The sequence below is a fragment of the Mauremys reevesii genome, linkage group 4 (assembly GCF_016161935.1).
Source record: "Mauremys reevesii isolate NIE-2019 linkage group 4, ASM1616193v1, whole genome shotgun sequence".
Taxonomy (NCBI): Eukaryota; Metazoa; Chordata; order Testudines; family Geoemydidae; genus Mauremys; species Mauremys reevesii.
In genome coordinates this window covers 43,261,594-43,274,880 of record NC_052626.1, presented here as the reverse complement: position 1 = coordinate 43,274,880, position 13,287 = coordinate 43,261,594, and the positions used below count along the sequence as shown (strand labels likewise).

At 43.6% G+C, this 13,287-nt stretch overlaps 1 protein-coding gene across 5 annotated transcripts in view; it reads right to left on the bottom strand.

The window, feature by feature from the left end:
- Positions 1 to 3,015: 3,015 nt before the first annotated feature.
- ENTPD5 (ectonucleoside triphosphate diphosphohydrolase 5 (inactive)) overlaps positions 3,016 to 13,287 on the bottom strand; it is a 37,732-nt gene continuing 27,460 nt past the window's right edge. For 4 of the 5 annotated variants that reach the window (XM_039533809.1, XM_039533811.1, XM_039533813.1 and 1 more), the window contains 7 exons: positions 13,142 to 13,221; positions 11,417 to 11,478; positions 10,910 to 11,011; positions 7,992 to 8,132; positions 7,397 to 7,453; positions 6,148 to 6,263; positions 3,016 to 3,537 (listed from right to left, as the gene is read on the bottom strand). In XM_039533809.1, the coding sequence (XP_039389743.1) occupies positions 3,451 to 3,537; positions 6,148 to 6,263; positions 7,397 to 7,453; positions 7,992 to 8,132; positions 10,910 to 11,011; positions 11,417 to 11,478; positions 13,142 to 13,221 (645 nt within the window). In that variant the 3' untranslated portion in view covers positions 3,016 to 3,450. The remainder of the gene's footprint in view (positions 3,538 to 6,147; positions 6,264 to 7,396; positions 7,454 to 7,991; positions 8,133 to 10,909; positions 11,012 to 11,416; positions 11,479 to 13,141; positions 13,222 to 13,287) is intronic. The other variant, XM_039533814.1, reaches the window with a different exon arrangement.

The window sequence follows — 13,287 nt, the reverse complement described above, 5'->3', positions numbered from 1 at the left end:
GTTTTGTGTTTTTTTTTTTTAACAACATATGCTCATCTTTGCTGAAGTTCTGTTTGTTCTGCTCTCATTTGAGGACCAACTCCTGTCCTGTGGCACTAGTAGTTTCAGCCACTGAATCATCTTTGCTATGTGCTTTCATATAGAAGTGGTCCTTTTAGCCTAAGGTTGAAGAGGCAGTAAATGTACTGTTTTCCCTATACCTTGCTGCACTGTGGTGCTCTCCCTCTAGGTTGTCAGCCTCCAGCTTCTGGAGCAAGATCTGGTGCCAGAGGTGAGTGTGGTTTGCAGCAGGGAAGCTAATTCAGGGTAAGATAGGCTCAGGCTCAGGCTCTGTAAGCCTGAGCCTATCTCCTCTTCCCCAAACAACCCCCTCTTGGGAGGGCTGAGGGGTATCTAATGGAGGGCCCTTCTCAGGAAATTGGCTAGTCTTGAGAGTTGTGCATGCCATCCCAGTTTTTTGGTACTGAGGAGTAACACTGAGATCTAGAAAGGAGGAAAACTTCATCACCAAGGTTTGAATCCAAGAACATTTTGTTAAAAATAGCTTTTTAATTACTAAAATAGGCATTTGAGTAGCCTTGTCTTAATGTTCCAAACACCAGGCTCCTGCATTAGACATTTAATTACTTCATGCTGTAATACAACATCAGCACTGGATTTATATTTTATAGCAGTGCTATCATGTACATTTAACTAATATCAGGAATTAACATTACAAAGGGGACGTAAATGTGAGCTTGTGACTGAAAGCAAACTCTCTCAGGCTATGCCTGCACTGCAAGCGAGTGATGTGACTCCCCTGCTTGCATAAGCATACACGTACTAGCTGTCATTGAGCTAGCGGGAGTATAAATAGCAATGTAGCCTCGATAGCATGGGTAGCGACAACGGAGGCCCAGCTGAGCTATGCCAAGAACATACCCACTGGTTTTAGGTGTGTTTGTACTCTGCCCGTCTCTGCTATTTATACACTTGCTGGCTCAACGGGAACCAGCACGAGTATGTATACACGAGCAGGGGCATCATACCCCTAGCTCACAATATAGACATAGCCCTAAGCTCTACAGTCAGTTCTGTTAGAATCAGTGTCCTTTATCCAGGCACTTTCTCTCTCCAGCAATGATGCAGATTGGGACCCTTCTGTTACAAGGTACTTTGTACTTATTAATAAATAATCTCGTTGCACTAGGGTAAGTATGCAGACTTGAAGAAGCAGGTGAAGTCCCCAACTCACCTCTGGGATAATTCAGATGAAAATTTAGGATTCCATCCTGCAGATCTTGTGCAAGTTGAGAATTTTGTGCAAGGACTGCACAATTGGGCCCTTGATCAGCAACAGCAGTAATGCTTCAGTTTACAAATTGTACACTGAAAGATCAAGGCCTGGAGCATTCCAGACTTAATGCAGCTTTGATACAGAGAAAGCAGGTGCTCCTAACAGAGTCTGTAGTGCCTGAGCTTGATACTAAAAACACAGAAATCTTATTCTGAACTGTACTTGTGCTATTCTCTAGGCTACTTCCCTCCCCCAAACACAATCAGTCCTTTTCCCTAAGTTCTCCCAAGGCCTTGAACATATGGAGAGGGTGGTAGGTCTTCTGTTGGCCTTGTCTCACTCCCACCCCTGGCCTTCCAGCTCTACATGCAGTTTGGTCTCATTCCTGCTCCCATGGTCAGATCTAGAACTAGCAGCAGCGGCTCAGATTAATGGGTGGCTAAAACAGCTAGTTCTCAGCTGTCATCTAGCCATGCTGTTGGTCACTTCATCCAATCTTGTAGTCAGTGAAAATTCCAAGATAGAAAAAAAGTTTGCTGAAAGCAAGACTTATAGGTAGTAGATGACTGCAACTTCCCTAGTAATGTGTGCATAGCCAGAGGTCACTGCCATGACCTCTGGCAAATAATACAAAACAGTCATTTCTGCATGAGGATGTGGTGGTGAAGGCTTCTTACATTCCCTGTACAACAGGCCAGTTTTGAGGTATTTTACACTTGAGGGACTGGCCTGTTTTACTGGGAAGTTGCAGGGGAATCTCTCAGGTTATTATGGGAGCTTTGCCTCACCTCAGGTGGAAGAGAAGGGGCAGGCAGTTTAGCATGAGAGGGAAAAGACTGCCCCCAGCAGGCTGTGCTGAAGAAGCAAGCTGGCAGTGAGCATCTGCAGGGATGGGCCATCTCATGAGAGCACTTTTTGCTTCCAAATGTAAACCTCGCTTTTGCTTCCACATAGCCATTCAGGCTACGAGAGATTAAAATTGCCACTTTTGAAACACACCATTGGACAACCAAGTGCTGTCATTCCAGAGTGGCTGGGTTGAGGGAGGAGAGGAAATACTGAAGCTACAACCTCTGCCTTGAGTGCCCTGTTTCTACAGACCAACTGTATAAGATATTAAAAAAGACACATTCTCTACCCCAGTGCAGTGACTTGCCAGGAGTCTTGTACTAAGAGTATGGCTGTATAAAACAGAGGTTGTAGGGGCCAGCCATGCTCCCCTCCCCCTCAGAAGCTTAGGTTTGTGTGTTATGGGCCCAACCCTGCAACATTATTATAGTTCCTGCTCTCATTGACTTGGGAGGCGGGGGGGAAAGAAGGATCTGTCTGATTCTAATTTGAACAGGAACCAAGTTACCTCCACTTCCATTTTCCTCTCCCTTTCACCTCAAGTAAGTGAGAAACCATCTGTTCTTGTCTCACCATAGCTCCTTAACCAGCATCCTCTGACCAGATAATTGATTTTTGGTTCTATGCTGGTTCTACCTTACTCAATACTGCTTAGCATGAGACTGGTCAGAGGGGGAGAACAGAGAGGGAGAGGCCCAGGCTTCCAGACCAAGACAGCCACCCTAACCCCTTCTTGCCTTCTGCTAAAACCCTCATCCCTGCCCAAGAACACTTGCTTTGGAACTGGCCAATCCTAAAAGGGTAAAAGCCCTCAGTATTGAGCAGTCTAAGGGCTAACACACTGAGGTTTACAACATGTTGGGGATTTCACTCTGCGTTGACTGCATGTGTTGATATCATGTTTGAATATTTATATTTTTTAAAATTCTCAGGGCCAAACTTCAGTTCTACATGTAAAAATGATCAAGCATCATCCGCCAAAGGTCTGCAGTTTGCCAGGGCATGACAAGCACTCTGAACTGCTGGTGACATGGGGCATCTATGAATCCATTCACTGAACCTGTGTCTGGGCTGCTTATAAGCACAATCAGCTTCTTTGGCTTTCAGGAGGCAGATTTTGGATCTTACGGCAATTAAGTTATTTAGAAACCACAGTGTGGCTGCTCTCATTGCAGCTGGGAACTGCCTAGTCCTTGGGGAACTGATTCCATGGCTTTGATCCATGTTTTGCTGAAGGACTGACTCCTGCTGAGCTATGCAGTTGGAAATCTGAACTTGCCCTCTCTTCCTTCTGGAAAGGCCAATGTTCTGTAGGGGGTGCTGGCTCAGTGGGAGAGCCCCAGAGACTGCAGCAGGTGAAAGGTGGCACCCAAGGCCCAGCTTGTCTCTATGTTGTTCACTTTCTTTGTTAACTATGAAGAAACAAAAAGAAATCAGTCAGTTGCAGCATTTCTCCCAGACTTATACAGCTGCCACCATAGACAAAGAACATGATTACTTGTGGCACCTTAGAGACTAACAAACTTAGCAGCCCTCAAAAGCTTATGCTCCAATAAATTTGTTAGTCTCTAAGGTGCCACAAGTACTCCTGTTCTTTTTGCAGATACAGACTAACATGGTTGCTACTCTGAAACCTGTCATAGACAAAGAGCAAGTTGATGAGTAGATGCATAGAATGGCAGCAACCTCAAAGAGCTTCACTCAGTACTCTGCAAAGGAAAACACAATGGATATTGCCTGGAGGCAGTAACCTGAACTGCTAGTGTCCAAGAATATTGGTTATGGAATCAGATGGCTTTTAAAAAACACAAATACAGTCTCTCTCCTTTGAGTCCAGTTGCAACGTGGCATGGGGACTGCTTGGGCAGCATAGATTCCTGCTTTCTATTAGGTGTTGTACTCATCTGTAGCCCACTGTACAATCCAGACCAGTATCCTTTTCAGTTCTTTAACTTTGTCTCTCTCTGCACTTCCCAATACCACTCCTCACTATCCTGCATTCTCCATGGTAGCCCCTACTGGGCCCTGGCCTGATAATCATACTGAAGACAAGAAATTAAGAAACAAGTGATTTGGGGGAAAAGAGTAAATACACTGAGGAAGCAAAGTGAACAGTCTCATCCTGCTCTCCACTGTAGGAAATCCTCCCCAACCTCAGACTACCTCCCCACAGACCTGCCTAAAATCCTCCCATAGCAACAAGTTGCTAAATGTTCTCCACCTGGGATCTAGCCAGCTACATGAGGGGAAGAGCTAAGCAGAGATTGGCACTGTGAAGAATAAAGCCCACAGAACTTCCCTCCACAGTTAGAACTTGGACCACAGAGAAAAAAAATGGGATAAATACAGGAATTCTTATATTTTCTTAATTCCTGTTTCATAATTGGTAAGAACAATAGTGACCCCTGATCTGGACTTTTCTAAGGAGCTGGATTAACCTTCAGAGCGCTTAGGTTCAAGTGATTATACACACGGAAACCGCACATCATGAGGAGGGCTGGGGTCACATGTCCTAGATGGAGGAACCAAGTGCTTCACGGGGGAGGGAAAAGGTTGGGTAGGAGTTAGCAGCTGGTGAGAATGTAAACCTGCTGCTGCCAAATTTCTCTTCCGCTTCTGCTACTGTCCATGTCCAACACTATCTCACCCCAAACCTTCAATTTCCTTCCATATCAAATCCAATCTTGTTTCAGTCAAGGCTCTGTGCACATCTCATCTCCTGCTTCTCTTTCACATCCATTCAGTGTGCACATCTACTTCCCTTCTCACCCTCTGAATCCTTTTTCCACAAATACCTCTGTGCCTTCTCCCATGCTGTTCCCTCTTCTTAGAACAGCTTCCTTGATCCTGTTCCCCATGCACCCTCCCCTCCTCCTCTTTCACATCCCTCTACAGCCACCTTTTCTTACATTTCTTCCACCTGAACCCTCCCTCCTACACCAACCTAAATAAAAACCGTGTCCACTATGAAACAAGCAGCCTCATCACTTTATTTAGAGGTAAATTTTATTCTTACTCACTGTCACCCCTCTCTCCAGCACGACCTTTCCTCTCATCTGTACTGGAAAGGTTTGGGGGGCAGTAATTATTCTTTGCACAGTGCCACACGCACCTACAGCCCTATGTACAAATGTCAGATAGCAGCATCCAGGGTGCGGCTGAGAACTGGAAGGTAGGGAGTTGGGAAGAGTTTGAATGCACACGTGGGCAGGAGAGACGGAAGTAACTGTTCAAAAATAAGAAAGTCAGCTTGGCCTGCACATCCAGTTTAGATGGTGGAAGGAAGGTCAGGAGGGGCTCTGCAAATGGGCATTTGCTCTGGGAGTTTGTTAGGTGGTAGAAGAAGGCTGGGAAACTGCAAGGTGTATTGTGCTACTTAGGAGGGAAGAGCAGCTGCCAAGTGTCTCGGTGCAAATGCCTAAGGACATGTAAAAGGCAGGCACAGCTACAGGAACTTTAAGAGTCCAGAGCAGAGAAAAGCCAAGAGCCTTTGGCTCATATGTACATCAGATACATTCTCTTCGCTATGGGACTAGCAGCACCCGAGTTAATTCAAAGTGGGAGAATTTCTCTAGTCTAATTTTATTTTCACCACTGATGCTGTCGAGTCCTCAGAGCTTCCATGTTGGGGTTGCACACACAGCAGAGGAAAGTTTTTGTTCATATCTATTTACACTGAATATAAAACCAGGAAATTGGTTCTAATTTTAGGTTTTGAAAACTTCTTGTATTATTTTAAACAAAATCTAAATTTTGTGTCAAGTTTGAGTTGAGAAGATCACCAGGAGATGACAAACTTCTGGAAGTTTCTATTGTTTAATTCTAGGTCACCATAACCAACAGGCCAGTGGCTATATTCAATCCCTTGCCAAAGCAGTGAATCTGTGAAATGCAGTCTGTCTCATCCCACCAGTGTGTATGTAGAAGGAAGAGGTGAGACTCCATGAGCCAGAATGTTAATGCATCTTCTTCACTCAAGATACAGGAAAGCCAGCACTAGGTCCTTGCAATGCTTCTCTCACCTGTAAGAGTGTGTTATCCCCAAATCCAAAGCCTTCTTTTAGTAAGGCAGTGATGTAACTGAGATCCATACAGAGGAAAGGGCTGGCGGAGGTGTACCTGTCCATGTTATCACACACTAGAGGGAAGAGAGAGAGAGAGAGAGAGAGAGAAAGAGCTCAGAAGGGTATTCATTAGTAGAACACTTAACTAAACAGCACATATGATCAGAGCTCATGGCACAGGTGCTGAGCACAAGCCCTTTGCTTCCAAGTACAGGGAATCATAGTCTGCACAGCTGTTCTTTAAAGAACACATTTTAAAGACCATTTTCAAAAGCACCTAAGTCACTCAGGAGCTTAAGTGTAATTGAAAATAAAAGGACCTAGGCTCCTAATTCACTTGGGGGGTTGAAAATTTTACCCCAAACTGTGTAATTTAGCCTCTTGGACACAAATGTGATTTGGGAAGGATTATGGATAATTAATAGATGGATTAAAGTGGCAATCAGAGCCCATTTTAGTTAAAAATTCTGTGTGTGGGCACAGAAACACCTTATTCTTACGGAACAGCATACATCGGGGTGATCAGCCAGCAGGTCTTAGATCTCACTCTTTGGGCTAATGTGCTATCAGGAACACCATATTCAATGATGGATAGAGCAATGAACAATGTGACAACTCAAAATGCACTGTCATTAGCTTTGTAAACACCAAGTTCAAGTCTGAGGATGGTGATTCATAAACAGATGAAAACACATGAATCAGGCCCTTCAAATATTTTTTCATAATAGGATGTGAAAACTAGATGATCGACTCATGGGAGGGTGAAAAGAAGAAGTGGCTTCCAGGTAAATTTTAACAGAATTCAAAGAGAGTCCAGGTTGCTTGAGATATAATGAGTTCAAAAGAGATGGGATGCTGGACTAACAAGGGTCATCACTCTGCTAAGTTCAGACATGAAGTCCAGGAGTCCTTATTGATTTTAGTACAGTAGATCCACTTCCTACCACGATGATCCTTATGAATGAAACATACTTCCTGAACTGTAAGGCCAGTATGCTTTCCATCTTCAAATTCCTCTATTACAAGAAATGAGTAAACTAATAAAGGGTACATGACAGGGCAGCAAGGGATAGATGGAAGGAGCAATTGGGCATAGCTGATTTGTATTTATTTTTAAAATCAGTCCCATGTTCTGTACTGTGTATAATTATTGCACATATTGCCATTGTCTCCCTTTCCCATCCCTCTCATGTTTCACAATATTTACCTTCTTTAGCTTTTCTTTCAAAATCCCTCACTTCTAGAACGCCTCCCTTTTCATAATCTGAAAAGACAGACATGAGAAAGTACCATCACAGGTCTAAGACATTTTTTTTTTTTTTTTAAACAAAAGCTTAGATTCAGGAGCAAACTCTGAGGCAAAGGATAGATTCTGCAGCACAGAATACACAGAGCTGCAGAGGGTAGAACACAAGAAAGTGAAAGTCGTTATCTACTGAATGCTGTATGCAGTCCAGTTGTAGACGTGTCAGTCTCAGGATATTAGAGAGACAAGGTGCGTGAGGCAACATCTTTTAGTGGACCAACTTCTGTTGGAGACTGAGAGAAGCTTTCGAGCTACACAGAGCTGCTCTTCAGGTCTTGGAAAGGTACTCCAAGACAAACTGTGTTGGGGGACTCAGCTCCATGTTTGTTCCCTGGGTGTGTTTCTTCCTATCTTCCATCAAAGCCACTTGCCATCTTCCCCACAGCCTGTTCTTTCCACCCCTAACGCCAAGTAACCTCATTGCTTCAGTTTCCCTCTCCTAGTTAATGAACATGCACATCATCACACAAGAGCTCTCTATCACAGGCTGATTTACCTATCAGGTCGGTGTCAACAGCTCGATCATAATAATAGGAGAAGGCATAGAAGGAGCGTCTGCGAATCTCATCTGGCTGGTGCAATTTCCCTTGTACAACCTTCACCACTTCTGAATAGCAAGGCTCAAATCCTGTTTCCCCTGCCAGGACAAACACACACAAAAATGAACCCACAGAGACAGATCAGGAGATAGAGGAACCACTGACAATTTGATGGGAAAGCAAAATAGAAAGCAGAGTCCAAAGGAGAAATAAGAAAGGGAGAGAAATTCAGCAAAGGGTGAGAGGGAAGGAGAGTGTGTGAAGAGAAGTTTAGACATCCAAACGCAAGAGAAAGTTCTCTTCCATAATATCTCAGCAACCCTCCTCCTTAGTACACTAAATATATACTTAGAGTTTCAGAAAGCCTTTGACAAGGTCCCTCACCAAAGGCTCTGAAGTAAAATAAGCTGTATTGGGATAAGAGGGAAGGTCCTCTCATGGATCAGGAAATGGGTAAACGATAGGAAACAGGGTAGGAATAAACAGTCAGTTTTCAGAAGAGAGAGAGAAATAGTGGTGTCCCCCAGGGGTCTGTACTGTGACCAGTACTATTCAATATATTCATAAAAAATCTGGGAAAAGGGATAAACAGTGAGGTGCAAAATTTGCAGACAATACAAAATTACTCAAGAAAGTTAAGTCCAAAGCAGACTGCGAAGAGTTACAAAGGGGTCTCACAAAACTGTGCGACTGGGCAACAATATGGCAGAAGAAATTCAATGTTGATAAATGCAAAGTAATGCACACTGGAAAACATAATCCCAACTATACCATACGAAATGAAGTCTAAATTAGCTGTTACCACTCAAGAGAGAGAGCGTGGAGTCATTGTGGATACTTCTCTGAAAACATCTGCTCAATGTGCAGCGGCATTAAAAAAGGGATAGATAACAAGACAGAAAATATCATAATGCTTCTATATAAATCCATGATCGCCCACATCTTGAATACCGCGTGCAGATCTGGTTGCCCCATCTCAAAAAAGATATACTGGAATTGGAAAAGGTATAGAGAAGGGCAGCAAAAATGATTAAGGGCATGGAACAGCTTCCATATGAGGAGAAATTAAAAAGACTGGGCCTGTTCTTCTTAGAAAAGAGATGACTAAGGGGGGGGGGCGATATGATGGAGGTCTACAAAATCTTGACAGCTGTGGAGAAAATGAATAGGAAAGTGTTATTTATTCCTTCACATAACACATGAACTAGGGGTCACCAAATGAAATTAACAGGCATCAGGTTTAAAACAAACAAAAAGAAGTATTTCTTCACACAATGCTTGGTCAACCTGTGGAACTCTTTGCTAGGGAATGTGAGGCCAAAACTATAACAGGTTTCAAAAAAGAACTAGATAAGTTCATGGAGGATAGGTCCATCAATGGCTATTAGCCAGGATGGGAAGGGATGCAACACCATGCTCTGGGTGATCTTAGCTGTTTGCCAGAAGCTGGGAATGAGCAACGGGATGGATGGATCACTTGATGATTGCCTGTTCTGTTCATTCTCTCTGAAGCCCCTGGCACTGGCCACTATTGGAAGACAGGACACTGAGCTATATGGACCATTGGTCTGGCCCAGTATGACGATTCTTATGTTCTTTCTCTACTCCAGCATCATGCTTGGACTCAGCCAGGACCCAGGTCCAACTGTGTCACCTGGTACTATTTACATCATATGAGTTTTTGCAGAACTGCATATGAATCCTTCAGAGACTAGGCTGCACAGTGCACATACAGGGCTCTCTCAGTGCAGGCAGAGCTCTCATTGTGATCCACTATAATCCTTAGATCCTTTTTCTGCAGGACCACTGCCTAACCAGGTATTCCCCATTTTGTAACTGTGCATTTGATTTTTCCTTCCTAAGTTTGTACTTTGCACTTGTCCTTGTTGAATTTCATCTTGTTGATTTCAGACCAATTCTCCAATTTATCAAGGTCCTTTTGAATTATAATCCTGTCCTCCAAAGTGCTTGCAACCCCTCCCAGTTTGGTGTCATCCTCAAATTTTATAAGCAGACTCTCCAAGTCACTAATGAAAATACTGAATAGTATCCAACCCAGAACAGAACCATGCAGGACCCCATTAGATACAACCTCCCAGTTTGATGATCCATCAATAATGATTCTGACAACAGATTTTCAAGCAGTCATGCACCCACTCTATAGTACTTTCATCTAGACCACATTCCCCTAGTTTGCTTATGATCATCTCACGTATGATGGTGTAAAAAGCTTTACTAAAATAAATCACATCTGCTATGTCCCCCTTATGCATTGGGCCAGTTACCCTGTCAAAGAAGAATATTAGTTGATTTAGCACAATTGGTTCTTGACAAATCCATGTTGGCTATTACTTATCACTCTATTATCCCCTAGGTGCTTATAAATTATGTAATCATTTCTTCCTAGTATCTTTCCAGGTATTGATGTTAGGGTGACAGGTCTATAATTCCCCAGGTCCTTTTTGTTCCCTTTTCAAAGATAGGTACGATATTTGCCCTTCTCCAGCCTTGCGACCTCACCCTTCCCATGAGCTCTCAAAATTAATCACTAATTTTACCTCAGTGGGATGAGTAGATCCAAAACTGCCTACCAGAGAGCTACAGAATTTTGCAGTGAGAAATGGCAATTTCTACAGGGCCAGCTGCCCTGAGCCTGATCACTTCAGATTTTTCCTGTGCTGTATCAATTTCCATGTCAAGGGACTTGTGATTGGCTCTGTGACCATATCCCTGAGCACTGACCAACATCCTCATAAAGAACAGGATCACAGAAAGGGTGTTGACCAAAAACACTCTTTCTAGGGTCTGAGGCTTATCCCACAAAAGGAAGGTACCCAAATTACCTTCTGCTAGAAACAAAATCTCCTTAATATACCTTCTCTGTTGCCACCATATTGATATCTCATTCCCCCAAAGTGCCACTCTGCCTCCAGTCGCTTCGGTAAACAAGAACTTCGGAACATTTGTCCATCCACCACTGCAAGGAAGCCAGAGGAAAGTCAGAAAGGGCTGCAACCTCCCAAAGCCCCCTCCCGCCCCCAACCAGAGGAAGGAGAGAAAAACCCAAGGTGCCTTATAGTTTGTCCATGGGGAAATTAAGATTTGGTTAAAAAGTTAAATGCTGCATAAACTGATTCTGAATTGGGGAATAGTCTGAACTCTGGAATACGCTCCCTCCTTGGTCCTGCAAGCTGCAGCAGAGCTTGGCTTCTCACCTGTTAGTGGGAAATAAATATTATTCTCACTTTCTGGGCAGATCACTGCCAGGGAAATGGAGAAAAGTGTAAGATACAGGATGGGAGACACGGGAAAGGGGCAGCTGGCACAAGATTAACTTCACTCACCTCTAAGTATCTAACATGGCTATTTTAACTGACTGTACCTTTCATTTCCAGGGCTCCAAGTGTTGCTAGTCTGGCAGCTTTCAGTCCAAAGCCCAAATAGCTGAAAAAAAACCCAAAACAAAATATTGCAGTTTTGCCCTGGCTCATCTGACATGCCTCACACACAGCCAGCTCTAGCTCTTTGGCATGCACAAACCAGATTCCCTTTCTGTGCCTCCTACCCTACCCCCACTACATCTTAGATGGAATTCTTCTCCTGGCAGAGGGAAACTAAGTGCCAACGGACTAATGCAAAAACAAGGTGTTACAAAGCACACACATGGGGTGCAAATCTAAAACTAGGCAGGAAGTGGGTAGAGAAGAATAGGAAGCTTTTGGGCGACTCAAAAAATCTGGTGTGAATTTCTGAGATTTAAAATAAAAAGCATCAGAAAGAAGACAGGGACTTGCTGCACCAGAAGAACGGAGTAAAAAGGAGCATAAACGCATGTGCATCTCTACAAACAAATACAGTGAGAACGGGAAATAAGCAAGATGACCCAAAAGTTATACACAGTGATGGAGATGATGATCTAACAGAAACTGGGCAAGATTATCTATGATGCCCGCAAGATATGATGTGATGAGCAAGAGGGCAGTGGAGAAATCCTTTGGGTAAAGATACAAGGAATGTAAAACAATAGGAAAAATGACCACAGGCAACTGATACAGGCCAGAGAGAAAAAGAGACTCCAGGACCAGTTCTTGGGGCATCTGACACCACAGAACACCACAGAACTCATTACATCTGCTAAGACGACTAACCAAGTTTCTAATTGTGATAATGGTCTCTTGTGCACTAGGACTCGACTGAAATCACTAACTATTCACACTTGGCTGAGTTTTAAATTAACTGTAAATTACTCCGGAAAACTGATTGGGCATCACCTTTGACAGCTCAATAAACACCCCTGCTCAATGGCAACAGTGGGCAAAAAAAAGCAAACAAACTGCTTGGATACCCAAGGTGTAGGTTAGAAAATCATTCTTAAAATAATCAAATGTTGTTATATCATTCAGTGGTACGCCCTGACCTGGGCTCAGTTCGATTCACCTTATCTCAGAAAGGAAATAATTTCAGAAGTGGGTGACATAAGTGCTAGGAAGCCTGGGCACTCTTCTATGCAAAGGCAAGATCGAGAAGACTGGGCTATCTAACTTTGAGAGGAGCGGAATAAGAGAGGGACATGATACTGTGTAGCGAGGGGCCATGGACCCCAGCTGCGACTGTAAGGGGCTGGTGGGAAGGAAGCACCATTCACCTCTGGGTGATCAAAAGACATCACTTTTACACAATGAGCTTCTCAGTGACTAATAAGCCAAGCCTTTCTGGAACTGGTGGCTTGGGATGCGAGAGGTCCTGTATCCCATTTCCAGTCCTTTGACCAGGTTGTGTCTTGATAGCTGAATTACATTGTCCCCCTTTCCAAAGTGGCCCAAAGTGTTTGATTTAACCTCTCCATGTACCAGAGCTTCTCCTCCCTCAAAATGATTACCCGTAAAACTTGTTCGAGGTACAAACTGTGATTTCCCCTTTCACTGATATTCATGTTGGTTCTGCATCCTTCCAGGCTCAATTAATGTTACGGTTTTCAAGCAGGTAATCTAGTTGGAAGATCAGGGCTCAACAACTCACTATGGGACAACATGGTACATCCTAGGCTGGATCTCAGGCTGCGAGAGGACTGGTTTTCTAGTGGAAGTGGCAGCTTCTTGCTCCTCACCTGTGCGTGTAGAGCTTGTAAGTGCTATTGAACATTTCAAATGAGGTGACAAAATCCACAGGGGTTTGCTCCAAGGTTTCCTAAAAATTAAGTAAAGTTTATCTTTCAGTCCCTATTACTCGATCAAAAACCCCAAAAATAAAAAA